The 13,076-nt window shown below is 41.6% G+C and overlaps 1 protein-coding gene across 1 annotated transcript; it reads right to left on the bottom strand.

Moving 5' to 3' along the window:
- Nucleotides 1-3,693: 3,693 nt before the first annotated feature.
- Nucleotides 3,694-12,488, bottom strand: LOC121650995 (C-type mannose receptor 2-like). The gene is made up of 4 exons (XM_042002838.1): nt 12,455-12,488; nt 8,866-9,173; nt 5,313-5,608; nt 3,694-5,229 (listed from the first exon to the last, which is right to left on the bottom strand). The coding sequence occupies exons 2-4, from the start codon at nt 9,158-9,160 to the stop codon at nt 5,035-5,037; spliced, it is 786 nt and encodes a 261-aa protein (XP_041858772.1). The 5' UTR covers nt 9,161-9,173; nt 12,455-12,488; the 3' UTR covers nt 3,694-5,034.
- Nucleotides 12,489-13,076: the final 588 nt, after the last annotated feature.

Raw genomic sequence — 13,076 nt, 5'->3', positions numbered from 1 at the left:
CGGCCGCAAGTCCGACGACACGACTACAAAGTCGATCATCGAACTGCGGCCTAGAGTGTCCTGGTGCCAAGTGCACATGTTAACACTCTTATGTCTGAACAAGGTGTTCGTTATGGACAGTCCATGACGAGCACAGAAGTCCAACAACAAAGCACCACTCGGATTTAGATTAGGGGGGCCGTTCCTCCTAATCACGCCCCTCCAGGTCTTGCTGTCAAGTCCCCCAGTAGAACAAGGGAGTCCCCGGAAGGAGTGTCCAACACACCCAAGGACTCCAAAAAGGGTGGGTACTCTGAATTGCTATTTAGTGCGTAAGCACAAACAACAGTCAGGACCGTCCCCCCACCCGAAGGCGGAGGGAGGCTACCCTTTCGTCCACCGGGGTAAACCCCAACGTACAGGCGCCAAGTCAGGGGGCAATAAGCCACACTCTAATCAGCTAATTAACTCAACACACCTGCAAAGGCCTTTAATTACATCAAAACCCAGATAAACAAGCTGAGTAGCAGTTTCTTCCCCAGGGCTGTTGCTGCCATCAGCCCGCCTTACGACTCTTGCATGTGCCTGGAGCAAATAAACATATGGATGAAAGAATTTTCTACAATTAAATGCAGACAAAACTGAGATTATGTTGTCAACAAAGACAAGCAGGTCAGCATCAGTAATTCTGTTACAAGTAACACCTTGAGACTCAGGCTCAGGCGCTTTAAACCACCAACCACGGTGGTAACCTCGAAACGCTGATTGACTCAAATCTTAACTTTCAAAACTGTCACCGAGGCAGAATTTCACCAGCTGAATGACATCAACAGAATTAAAAGCTTTGTCTCCCAAAAAGACGAGAACAAGCTCATAAAGAGCATTAAACATCTGCAGCTCATCCAGATGCTACTGCTAGAGTTTTAACCAGGACTCAGAGATCTGAAAACATCCCAACATTTTAATTTTAAATTTGAATATGATTTTATTATAACTGTTGCAAACCTTTGTAATTATGTCTTAATATGTGTCTTTCTCTTTATACTCTTTCAATGTAATTTGTAATGCTTCTTCTGTATCCTGCTGTAAAATATTTAATGTTTTATATGAAGCATTTTAAAGTTTCTTGTAAATTAAATGTGATATATGAACATGTTGTGCCTTAACCCTTAAAATCTGATGTAATATATGGATTTATTATTGTTTTTACTTCCTCAATGTGAGAAAAATAAACTTTTCAAATCGTTTCCCATTGCTTACCACTTATCAGTAATAACCTTCTGTGAAATATGTCAACCAATGATGAATGTAAAACATGCGGTGAGGTACGTTTATATCATCATTTACATGAAGACGTGTGCAGCCTTCGTCTAAGTGACCTTAAAAAGGCTAAAGATCCCGAGTCAAACAGTTTAGAGAATCTGATTTACTCTTTTTTTTTTTTTTTTTTTTCCTTTTTTTAACCTGTCTTGTCCAGCATCGTTGCAAACAGAATGATTGTCTGGCTGCTGTCTGGTGCTGGGCAATTTTACTCTATCAAGCAGGGATTTATACTACATGTATAAAGTCCCTCTTGATGACATGAAAAACTTTATTAAATCAGACTCTTAATGCTGGACTCGACCGGAGGGGACAGAGAGAGAGAGAGATAGAAAAGAAAGTAGAGAGAAGAGGGAGGGGAGAGAGAGGGACAGAAAGGGTGTGGGGAGTGCGGGTGGGGACTTAAAACATTATACAGAAAACCATGTAATCCATACTACTTGCAACATATATAGCTAAGATCATCCTGGCCAGTAGGTCATTACACAACTAGTTGATAATAGTAACAATAATAATAATCACAATAATAGTAATAATAATAATAGTAGTAGTAATAATAATAAGAGTAGGAGTAATAATAATAATAATAAAAAAAAAGAAAAAAAAATATGATAATAGATATAAGTGAAACTGCTGTATTCAAGAACACGCGCAGAGAAACCTGTGTGGATATGCTGGAGAACTCGGCCACACGGCGACGCAAAGACTGTGTGGAGACGTTCAGGAAGGAGTGACCATGCAGAGTGATCATGCAGATGCCACCTCACTTGAACAGAGGCCAGAGTCAGGCCAGCGGTCCCGAGACCCAGGCCACCAGCCCCCCCGTAGGCTACAGATCCCGACCGGTCCACAGAGACGACCACTCGCCCGCCCAGGAAGGCAGCAGCAGGAGACCCCAGCAGGAGCCGCCCCGCGGACACAGGGCACCGGCCCCGGCAGGCCGAGGCCAGCAGTCCCCAACCCCCCCGGGCACCGGCCGCCCGGGACAGACGGGGCAGAGGGCCCGGGCCCAGGAGCGCAGGGACACCCCCCACCCCCACAGGCCAAGGGCCAGCACGCCACCCGGGGGGACCCGGCCCGCCCAGACGGCCACCGCCAGAGGCCAGCCCCACACCCCAGCGCCCAGTCGCACACCCCGAGAACCAGTCCTGCCCCCCCCCCCCCCCCCCCCCCCCAGACCAACACACACAAACACACACACTCTCCTTCCACTCCTCCATTCATCCTCCCACACATACACCATCCAACCCTCACATACTCTGTCCTCCCACACACACACACCATCCTTCCACCATCCATCCTTCCACACACACACCATCCTTCCACCATCCATCCTCCCACACACTCACCATCCTTCCACCATACACTCTCCCACACCTACCCCATCCTCCCACACACACATCATCCCTCCACCACTCATCCTCCCACACATACACCATCCTCCACCTTCACACCTCCCACACACACACACACACACCATCCTTCCACTACCCATCCTCCCACACATACATCATTCTCCTACACATACACCGTCCTCCCTCTCCTACACCAAACATCCACCTTCACGTACCCCATCCTCCCACACACACACACACCACCCCTCCATCACCCACTCTCCCAAACATACACCACTCCCCCAAACACACACCATCCTCCCTCCCATACACCATCCATCCTCCTGCACACACACCATTCTTCCACCATCCATCCTCCCACACACTCCCCATCCCTGCACCATACATTCTCCCACACATACCCCATCCTCCCCCACATACATCATCCCTCCACCATTCATCCTCCCACACCCACACCACCCCCCCTCCCACACACCACACATCCACCTCCACACACCCCACCCTCCCACACACACACACCATCCCTCCACCACCCATCCCCCCACACACACACCACTCTCCCCCCCACACACACACACACACACAAACACCATCCCCCCACCACCATCCTCCCGCCACCCCACGCCGCGGGGGGACAGCCCCAGCCAGGAGGCGAGGAGACACGAACCAGGCCCCCACCCCCCCCCACCCCGCCCCAGTCCCCCACTCCCCACCCTCAAAACAGCACCTTCCCCCCAGGGCCAGCAGCCAAACCCCCCGGGACAGCCCGCCCACGCCCCGGGCCAACGCGACAGGCCACTGATTTACTCTGATAGCAATGAATAAAAACAGGACGTATTTATGCCTGTGAACAAGAGGAAAGATGGTGGAGTTTTTAATTCTCAGTCAAGTAATGAGCTGCATCTTGTCTTTTCTACATGTGATGACGTCTTCAGTTTCCTGTTAATTTGCTTACTGCGATCCGATGAGTGGCTGAGTTCACGTGAGACGGCTCATCCTTGGTTTTATTGGATGGTGTTTACCTGAACAGTAACTTAAATGACAGTTACCCAATATCTAGACAGATCTGATCTATGTTCTATAATTACTGGAAAAAGCTGCAACAGTCACATCATTTCAGTAAAAGTAGATTCAGATTTTATTAGAATGACAAATTGAAATTATGCAGACCTGATAGTAATATAATAATAGTACAGTATATTGTTGGATTATTAGAGTTCCTCAAAGTTAAAACTTTTTTAATGAAAAAATCTCACATTATTTAGATTTTTTTCAGTTTGTTTTCATCTTCAGATTATTTTCTGTGTAGTTCAATTTGTTGTTTAGTTTGTAAAAGCATCTTGTTTTTGTGACTACTTCTCTGAAGCTTATAGATATCACTCTGATTAAGATACGGAAAAACTAAATAATCACATTTTACACATTGACGATATGAAATGCTATTATATAAGAATTAATGGCTTTAAACATTTCCAAACCATTGATTACTTGTAATTAATGAACTAATAAATACCTGATCAATAGCCTATATGTAAATGTTTTCTATGTTAAATCTGTATTTACAAAGTAAAGAGTTCATTTTAATGATTATATTCATATAATGAAGTGTTTAATATTTCCCTCTGGACTGTAGTAAACAAGTACTTTGAACTGGAAAGTTAAAGACACACTTTAAATTTCTACTCCAGTAAATGTATTATAATCCACTGGTGTCGTATTTTACCTGCTTTCACCTGCTGTTCATGTTTTAATAAAACCACCAGATGTTCACACACAGAAATAGATTTTTAACTATTTTAACTGTCTTCATCTAATCAGTGAAGGACAGACTCTACTGATCCATCACTGATCTGTTTTACTGTCTAACTTCAAACTTCTTATCAAATATGTGTTTGTACATCTGAGTGTGTTTCCAGTGATGTGAAGCAGAGTAGTTATGTGGAGCATTCACTAAGTAAAGGTTCTTTATTGTTGCTGCTTTACTGAGATAAACAAACATGCTGCAGTTACTGTCAGACTCCTGAAGGTGGCAGCAGAGGAACATTTAGCTCTTAAGCTTGTTACATACTCTGCCAGAAGCGAGAGGTTTGTTCCGGTCATACTCCATGAGAAGCTTTGTCCATGACGGGCGGGGATCACTGCAGGGGGGATGTCCGTTGTTTTTATGTGCAATCAACAGCTGACTGGGTTATTTCATATTTAAGTTTGTATTACTCTCGCAGTTTTATTCTTTATCAGAAAAGCAATGACAGCAGTCAAGCAGCAGCAATGAAGAGTGTTTACTTGTGGATGAGCTGCAGAGATTCCAGCAGTGTTTCTAAACTCCTGGTGTTGTTATTAACAGCAGGGAGAAGCAGCTGATAGATGAGCCCAGTGGCTTTCAGTTGTTTTCAGGCCTCTTGTAACAGAAGAAGTTTCTTCTCTGACTGCAGGCTCTGAGCCCAAAGGATGTCTTGCTGTTCTTCTCCAGGACACCACAGCCATAAGCCGGGCAGCTTGGAATATCCTGGTACTGCACCGGTTCTCCACCCACCCAGAACCAGCCGTCACCCAGGAAACGCAGGCCCGTCCACACCTAGCACCATTTAGCAGAGATCCGTATAAACACAGAGGATAAGCAGCTCAACAACACCCACACTGTGGAGAAAAGTAGCCCACCTCATCAGTGGTAGCCTGTTGTGCTCTCTCACGTGCATAGTCATGATCATCTTCAGTGATCAGGGTGACGAGGTCGTAGCTGGGCTTCCAGGACACGGAGTCTGGGTTCTCTGAGTCCTCTCCCCCCAGAGACCTGCAGTGGTCTAACGCCTCCTCCCACGTCTTGTTCTCCGTCACCAGAATCAGATTCTCGTCATAACACATGTACTGCTGTATTCTGTTGCAGACGACGTTATACCAATTTTTTGTCCCGTACCACCTCAGGACACATAATTCAGTTTGCATGTTATTTGGTTCTGTAAGAAAAAGCAACAGAGAACAAACATGGATGCTCATGGATGTATTACTAAAATGTTATTTTTCCACCTTACACATGAAAAAGTTAATCACTGAAGCTAATCTTTTATTTAAGATATACATTTAGAGTTGCTCTGAAAAAAGAAAAAATCTGTTTCTTTCAACCTATCAAACGTCCAGATGATGTTGTTATCATGAAAGCCCTTTTCAGACACACAGACACTGGTTCTTTGCTTCTTTTGAATCAGAAACATATTAGTTAAGGATTTCTTTTCATTTCCTTTTATCAAGTAGATCTCACATTGAGATTTTACCAAAAGTTATTATCTATTCTATCATTGTTCTTCACCTAAAGACATCCCTCTCCCCAATGACAAGCGGATAATTTCAGGAAAATAAAGATAAAAATTACCTTTAATATACCGTAGGTTTTTCCAAAGTCTCAACCCAGCTGATGCGTTAAAAAATTCTCCAAGCAGAAGCAACCAGTGATCTAATCAGGTCACTACTGATGCAGCACTAACACACTTGTCTCTCTCTAATTTGTTACTTGTGAGTAAGACCATGAAATACTTAATGTCCTCCACATTAACCAGAAACCTTCCCATAACCGGGTGAGGAGGGGTCACTCATTCCTTTGGCCTCAGTTTTAGAGGATCTGATTCTCATCCAGGCTGCCTCACTGCACAAATCCAGCGTGAGCTGAACTTCTACACAACAGCAGCTTCGATGGTCACAAGCTTTCAGGTCCACAAAAAACTAGAAAACTACGCCCCTCCTGGGCCCGGCTTTCAACATACAAAGGGTTGAAGAATCCTTTCCAACACCCTGGATAAACTTTCCTGAGGAGGCTGAGCTGTGTCACCTCCATGTATTTGAACACATCCTTCAGTCCCCCTTTTTAAAAATGGGGTATATTGCGATGCAATATTGAACATATTTGTATAAACCAAGATAGAAACACAATGTCTAGAGCAGTAGTTCATAAAATATTTAGGTCGAGTACCATCTCAGATGATCTCAGGCTTTCCAAGTACCATCATTATGACTGACATTAATATACAGTAGAAAGACTGATGTCTTTCCATCAGGTACATTTCAGATCTGATAATAGTTTTCGTACTTTAACCTATTCTCTTAACATAATGAGCCCAAAACCACAAAAATAATCAAATCTGAATTGAAAAACAGTTTTTTTCTACGATAAAAAACAAAACTTTTTTTCCATTTAGTAAAATGACAAACATGAATCGGAACGCCTGTTCTTCCCACATTTGATGGTCGGATAAATATTTTGGTCTGATCAAGGTCAAACGATCATATCTCCACTTTTTTTGGTCTATTAATGTAAAACAAAAACTGGGAAAGAGTTTCAAATCTGCACAGTTTTGAACTGAATCAGAGCCATTCTCACACAAGTGGAGGTGCTCATTGACGAGCCTGGAACAACATTTTGTTTTCATTATGTTCATGTAGAGAAAGCAGCCTCGCAGTTGTGTGCAGAGCCAAAGATGATCAAGATGTAAAGGCTGCTTTCCTCAGACCTGCGAAAGTTGTCTCTTGGACCATTTGGAGCCAGAAAGTGGAACGGTCAGTTTTTATAAACATGCCAAATCTGCTTGGAGATGAAGCATCTGGAGAGGCCCACCATTTGCCCATTTAAAGTGCTGTGTGGAGCTCCTGACATTGGTGATAAGAAATGGTTTCTGGATGAACACGATGAGCAGATGTCCAAAGCTGAAGCTGTCAAAATGGTTGCTGAAGTTCACAATCAGTTTATCAATAGAGTCAACAAGAGAAGACACTGTCGCTGAACCTGATCCTGCACTGCTGGGAGGTGTGCACAGTCTTCCTGCAGGTCTTCCTTGAACTCAGGTTTCTTCTGAAACAAGCTGAGCTGTCTTTACCTTGTAGCCTCAAATTCAGTTCATTCAGGTGTGAAGTGATGTCCACTGAAAAGGCCATGTTGCCATCTGTTTCTGTTCTTTTAAAGGTAGAAAACTGTGTTGCTTTCTGACTTTTAAGCTCTGCCAAAAGAAGATGCTACTTCCCTCCTTATGGGCCAAAAGCACTCTAACACCCTACTATTGCTTAGCCATCTCACGCTGCTGTGCAGCAAAAGATCATTAACACTGGCATCAAGGAATTCCCTGAGCATGCGATGCTGGTAGGAAGGAGATGCCTTGAGAACATCGATCATTACCATAACATGCTCACCTTACAAGAAGGCACAGGTAAATGATATAATGGTGAGCTACAAGGTCAGGATTGTCCTCTTTCAGTCTTGCTACAGTTTGTTTCCCGAATCATAGCATGGGCTCCATCTGTGGTTAATAAAACCACACCTTTGGTTCTATTGATCTGTTTGCTAACATCTCTTCACTGGCTAGGTAGATTTGTTCTCCTCTTGATGTGATCTGAGGGGGAGTAACTCCAAACAGGTCTTCACAGAATCAGACTCATCCAGTTACCATCCACAGGCATCAGCTACACATGGTGCCTTATCCCTGCGTATTGGTTGTATTGGGCTCTCAGGATACTTATTTTATAATCCTACTTCTGATTTTAGTTTGCTCAAACCCTTCGTGTTTTGTCTCATAATTGGCATTTTTAATAAGTGCCAATCATCCTTATCTCTCCCTTGTGTTATCACTTCTTGCTGGCTTTCTTTCTCCTTCTCCTGTCTTGTAACTTAAACTCTCTTCTGTCTCACAGACTTAACTGGCTGAATGTTATTAGGTGGGATGACTTAACTCATATGAAGTTGGTTTACTCACCACTACTGTAAAATTTCTGCCAGTTAAAAAAGCCCCCCATCGGATTGCGTGTTTGTGTTTTGGCTCTGGATCTGGTCCATATGGAACAGGTTCTGGGTCACATAGGGTGAAGTGTCTTGATTAACGGGGTCGCAGGATTTGGCCCACCCTCTGGACAACATTTCTACCACGCGAGCTACTGAGCCTCATCATTTACAGCATTTATGGTTGGATGGGGACAGCAATATAAAAGAAGTCCCACTTTTCTCAACTAAGTTTTCTTTGTTAAAATTAATAAATAAAACAGATCAAATTAGTGAGTTCTATATATTATAAAATATAATAGGTGGAATGTGCAGCATCAAGTTATTGATCTAAAATCCTGAAAAATTTCACATTATTAAATCTGAATAGAATAGAATAGAATAGAATAGTAATTGCAACAACAATGTAAGAAAATGAATAAATAATGAATGAATAAATCTGTTAGTGCTGCTCACCACCAACAGCCCATTTGAAGAAGGTTGCTGTCTCGTCTCCTCTGGACCATTTCCAAGTAAAGTTCTCATTCTCTCGGTACAATCCGATCCAGCCTCCATCACCCCCAAGGACCTGATTATCTTTGTCACTTCTGAGAGTTGCCAGGTCAGTGTGTTTCTCCCTACAAAAAGACTGAGCATCTTCCCAGCTCTTCATGTTGCTGTAATGCTTAAAGCTGGTGGTTCTGAGGTCGGATTGCTGTCCACAGACAGGAGGAAGGATGAGCAGCAGGGAGACGCAGATGTTCCTCATCATGTTTTCACTAAACCTGCAGTCACATTTAAACTTTTATTAAACATTTATTTCAGAGAAATATGCAACATCTTTAGATTGAATAAGATAAACACTGAAATGTCCCATGCTGCTGATTTTACACATTTAGTCTTCACACAGCTCCACAAATGAGTTGAGACAATTCGATTATTTACTCAAACACTAGTTCATCATCATAATTAATTCACACTGCAACAGAATCCAGGGACGCCCCCAAGTGGTGGCCAGGGGTGGCCAGTGCCACCCTGAACAAAAAGCTGGCCACCCCACTGGCCACCCCAGAAAATATTGTATTTTTATTTTTATTTTTATTTTTACTATTAACACTTCACAGCACACTTTGTTCATATTTGAATGTCAAACTATTTCCAAAGCTAATAAAAAAGTAAATAAAAAGTATTTTAATCAGGCATACAGAGGGCACCTCACATGTAGGGTCCTACTGAATTGGCCTTAGAGCAAGAACACCGAAGCGGGAAGATCAAAGACCGATGTTGCCATTGGTAATAGAATGGACGCAATCAGCTCAAAAGGCTCGTCAGTATGATAAAACATGTACATTTAATTCTTACTTTTGTGCATACTAATGGCAGGTTAAGTGAATAAATTTAATAAGAACTTCAAAGAAAAACCCAAATATTTTTTAAATGGAAGCTTTTTTTCAAAATCTATGTTTAGTTCAAGGAAAATTGCTATTTTAAGCTAGTTTAGCCAGAGCATATATGTTAGCAACTGTTAAATAACTGCTAGCATGAAACATGCTCATTTTATCCTTTATTTCCCATCCTTGTTTTTATGTTAGATTAACTAAAAACACAGGGACGCCCCCAAGTGGTGGCCAGAGGTGGCCAGTGCCACCCTGAACAAAAAGCTGGCCACCCCACTGGCCACCCCAGACAGAATCAGTCAGGACATAAAGAGAAGTTGTGTTTTCTCTTGAATGTTGTAACATCACTAAACGTTTCTTGGGTAGGATGTTAACTGTCGGACCTCTGCAGTGTTTCGGCATGGCATCAGCTCGGCATGCTTCACAGCCAGAAAAAAAAAAAAATGGCATCAGTTTTGTACAATAGTTAAATAAATAAATAAATAAATCTTATTTTCTTTTTTAAAAGGTTAGTAAGTTTAGTAAGAAGGTTAGTAAGTGGATATAACAACTTAAAACAAAATTAGGAATCGAGTAAATAAAATTTAAAAACTGAGCTTCAGAAAATGATTCAGTGTAAATAAATATGACTAAGCTGCATTTTAAGTGTCCACTTAGCACTACGGTCTTGAATCTTATAGGAGAGGATTCTACAGTTTTGAGGACCTGAAATTCATGTCGCCTTTTCTGCTAAGTCTTGAACGAGGGAGAGCAAACAAACCCTGATCAGAAGATCTCAGAGTCCTGCTGCTGTGGTTAGGCTGCAGCAGAGCTTTGACAGAAGTTTACCATGCAAGGCTCTGAAAAGTAAAATTTTAAACTTCCATTAGAACCAGATGGGGAGAACAGTAGTTCAACCTCTTCTTGAAAAGGCCCATTTTTTTCTTCCTCCTGTCAGAAATGACATACCCAAATTAAATTTGTATATCTTTACAACTACAAGTTGTTTGTATATTAGTAAGAGTAAATTCACCTGGAACACAGTAGAATTTTCTAATGGTTATCACTGAAAAGAAAACCACTTTCAGTAAAACCAGAGGACAGCAGTCCAAATAAACAAGAACTTAGTAAATTAGTCCCAGGAACGAATAAAGTCATGTCTGAGGAACTGTGCTACAATAGAAGGTAAAAAAGTGAACCTGGGCAGGTTTCCAGGTGTTTAATAGAGGTGTTACACAGGTAACCATCGACTGATGATGATGATGATGGACACCCCTATCAATGGTCAGAGTCAGGAGGATCCAGGGATAGTCCCCACGTTCACCTTAGAAACACCATGAGGATCCAGAAAGACCTGAAGCCCAAGATAGTCTGTAATAGGAAGAGTGACTCCTTCACTATAAAACCTCCTTCATCTCCATGGAAACCAGCATTCATTTCAAACAAAGGCAGTCATAGAAGAACACATTAGCAGAGTTTTTAGAGCTGGATTCAAACTTTTCACCACAAACAACAACAATAAGACCTGGTTTCTGGTTCTGGCTGCTGGCTCCAGAGTTTCTGTCCCACCGTGATGAGACAGACGTCTCTGGAACCAGCAGAGTCTCTGCTGTTTGTGTGGAGAAATTAGCAGAAGCTCTAAAGTGGACAGAGATGTTCTCATGGTTTTCTTACATTCACATATAACTGCTTGGGGTTTGAACTGTGTTTGGTTTGGATGCCGATGCTTGGAAGAGTCTTTTAGCCGAGTTTCTCCCATCATGTTACTATGCTACATGTTAGCATTGCTGCTTCCTGATGTCTGCAAACATCTTCTACACACAAACCATCTCTCATCCTGCTCCCTGTACAGGGAAATCTAGTCAAGAACTGCATTTTATTAAAATTAAAAACACCACTAGATTTTTTTTCTCAGCTTGTTGCTATTGGTCCTGATCAGACTGATGGTTGAAGGACAGTCAAATCAAAGCAAATTATTTGAAAGAGCTTTTCATGCAAAAAGCAAAACAAAGTGTTTTACATAATAAAAACAATTAAAATAAAGCAAGCCTTTACACACAAAAGTGTTTTACATAACAATTTAAAAACACACAAGCCATCATAGTCTCTTTTACACACAATCACACATGCACACACACACACACACACACACACACACATAATCAAAACAAATGCAAAATAAAATAAAATAAAACTAGTTGAAAGCTAAGCTCTGCAGCCCCGAGGTTCTCTGGCTGTTCCACATATGAGGGCTCAAAGAGTGGAATAAGTTTCAGACCTGACTTGAGGAACAACTAAAAGGCCAGTTAAGGTCAGATAAATAAGACGGCCCAAGACTATTACGACATTTATAAACTACTAAAATAACTTAAATCAGGCCAGAGGACTGTATTCAGCATAATAAAGAATGTCTACATTTGGTGTGAAAATGAAAAAGAACTGAGCTCTCTATAATCAATCTTCTTGTTGTCTCAATTAAAAACTTTCTGGCGGGTTTTTAATGTTTTATCTTTGAATCTTTATCTGTTACACATGCACCTTTCCTTACATGTTTGCAACCTGTGTTTCAGGTTAGCAGCATATACAGATGTTACTGGTAACCTGATGTACAAGCAGCATGAGATTTAAGTGGCACAATCATGTTTTCTTTTTCTACTCAACAATGCAAACCTGTTTACAGCAGTACTCACCTCAGACTGCAGCAGCATGGAAACAGCTTAGAAGCTCTGCTTCACGTGTAATGATGCTGCTCTGTCAATGCACCCAGTAAAAAGACTCCACTGACCAATCACAGCACAGCACCAAACCTGCCTGGATATGCAAAATAAGTCTTCACCTGTGTCATTCACTAAGCTGCAAGTCACAGTCTGTCCTGCTTCTTGGCTTTAAGTTCTGCTTTGCATCTTGTCTTTAGTCTTGTGAAACCAGCTGAAGGACTTCCACCTTGTTATGGTGTTTACTGAATTATTATTGAACTTAATCGCAGATCCTTAGAAATGACTGCAGATATATTCTTAAAAGTAAACGTAAGATACCTTTTTAGTAAAATGTTTAATTGGATATAATTTTTATTATTTATATTTGGTGTTTTACTTACATTTATTTCTCTCAAAGGCTCTTATGTTAAATCTAGTTTTTATTATTGTGTTATTCTGTGGTTGTGCTTTTTTAGCAGTTTACTTAGTATTTACTTTTTTAACACTTTCAGACTTTTTACATTTTTAATTAATTATTTCTGAAGAGCCTTTTACACCATTTTTTATTAGTCTTTTATACTAAATTTCCTTTCAATACTTCTAGTGTCTTATTTTA

The sequence above is a fragment of the Melanotaenia boesemani genome, chromosome 2 (genome assembly GCF_017639745.1).
Source record: "Melanotaenia boesemani isolate fMelBoe1 chromosome 2, fMelBoe1.pri, whole genome shotgun sequence".
NCBI lineage: Eukaryota > Metazoa > Chordata > Actinopteri > Atheriniformes > Melanotaeniidae > Melanotaenia > Melanotaenia boesemani.
This window is presented reverse-complemented; position numbering and strand designations above follow the sequence as displayed.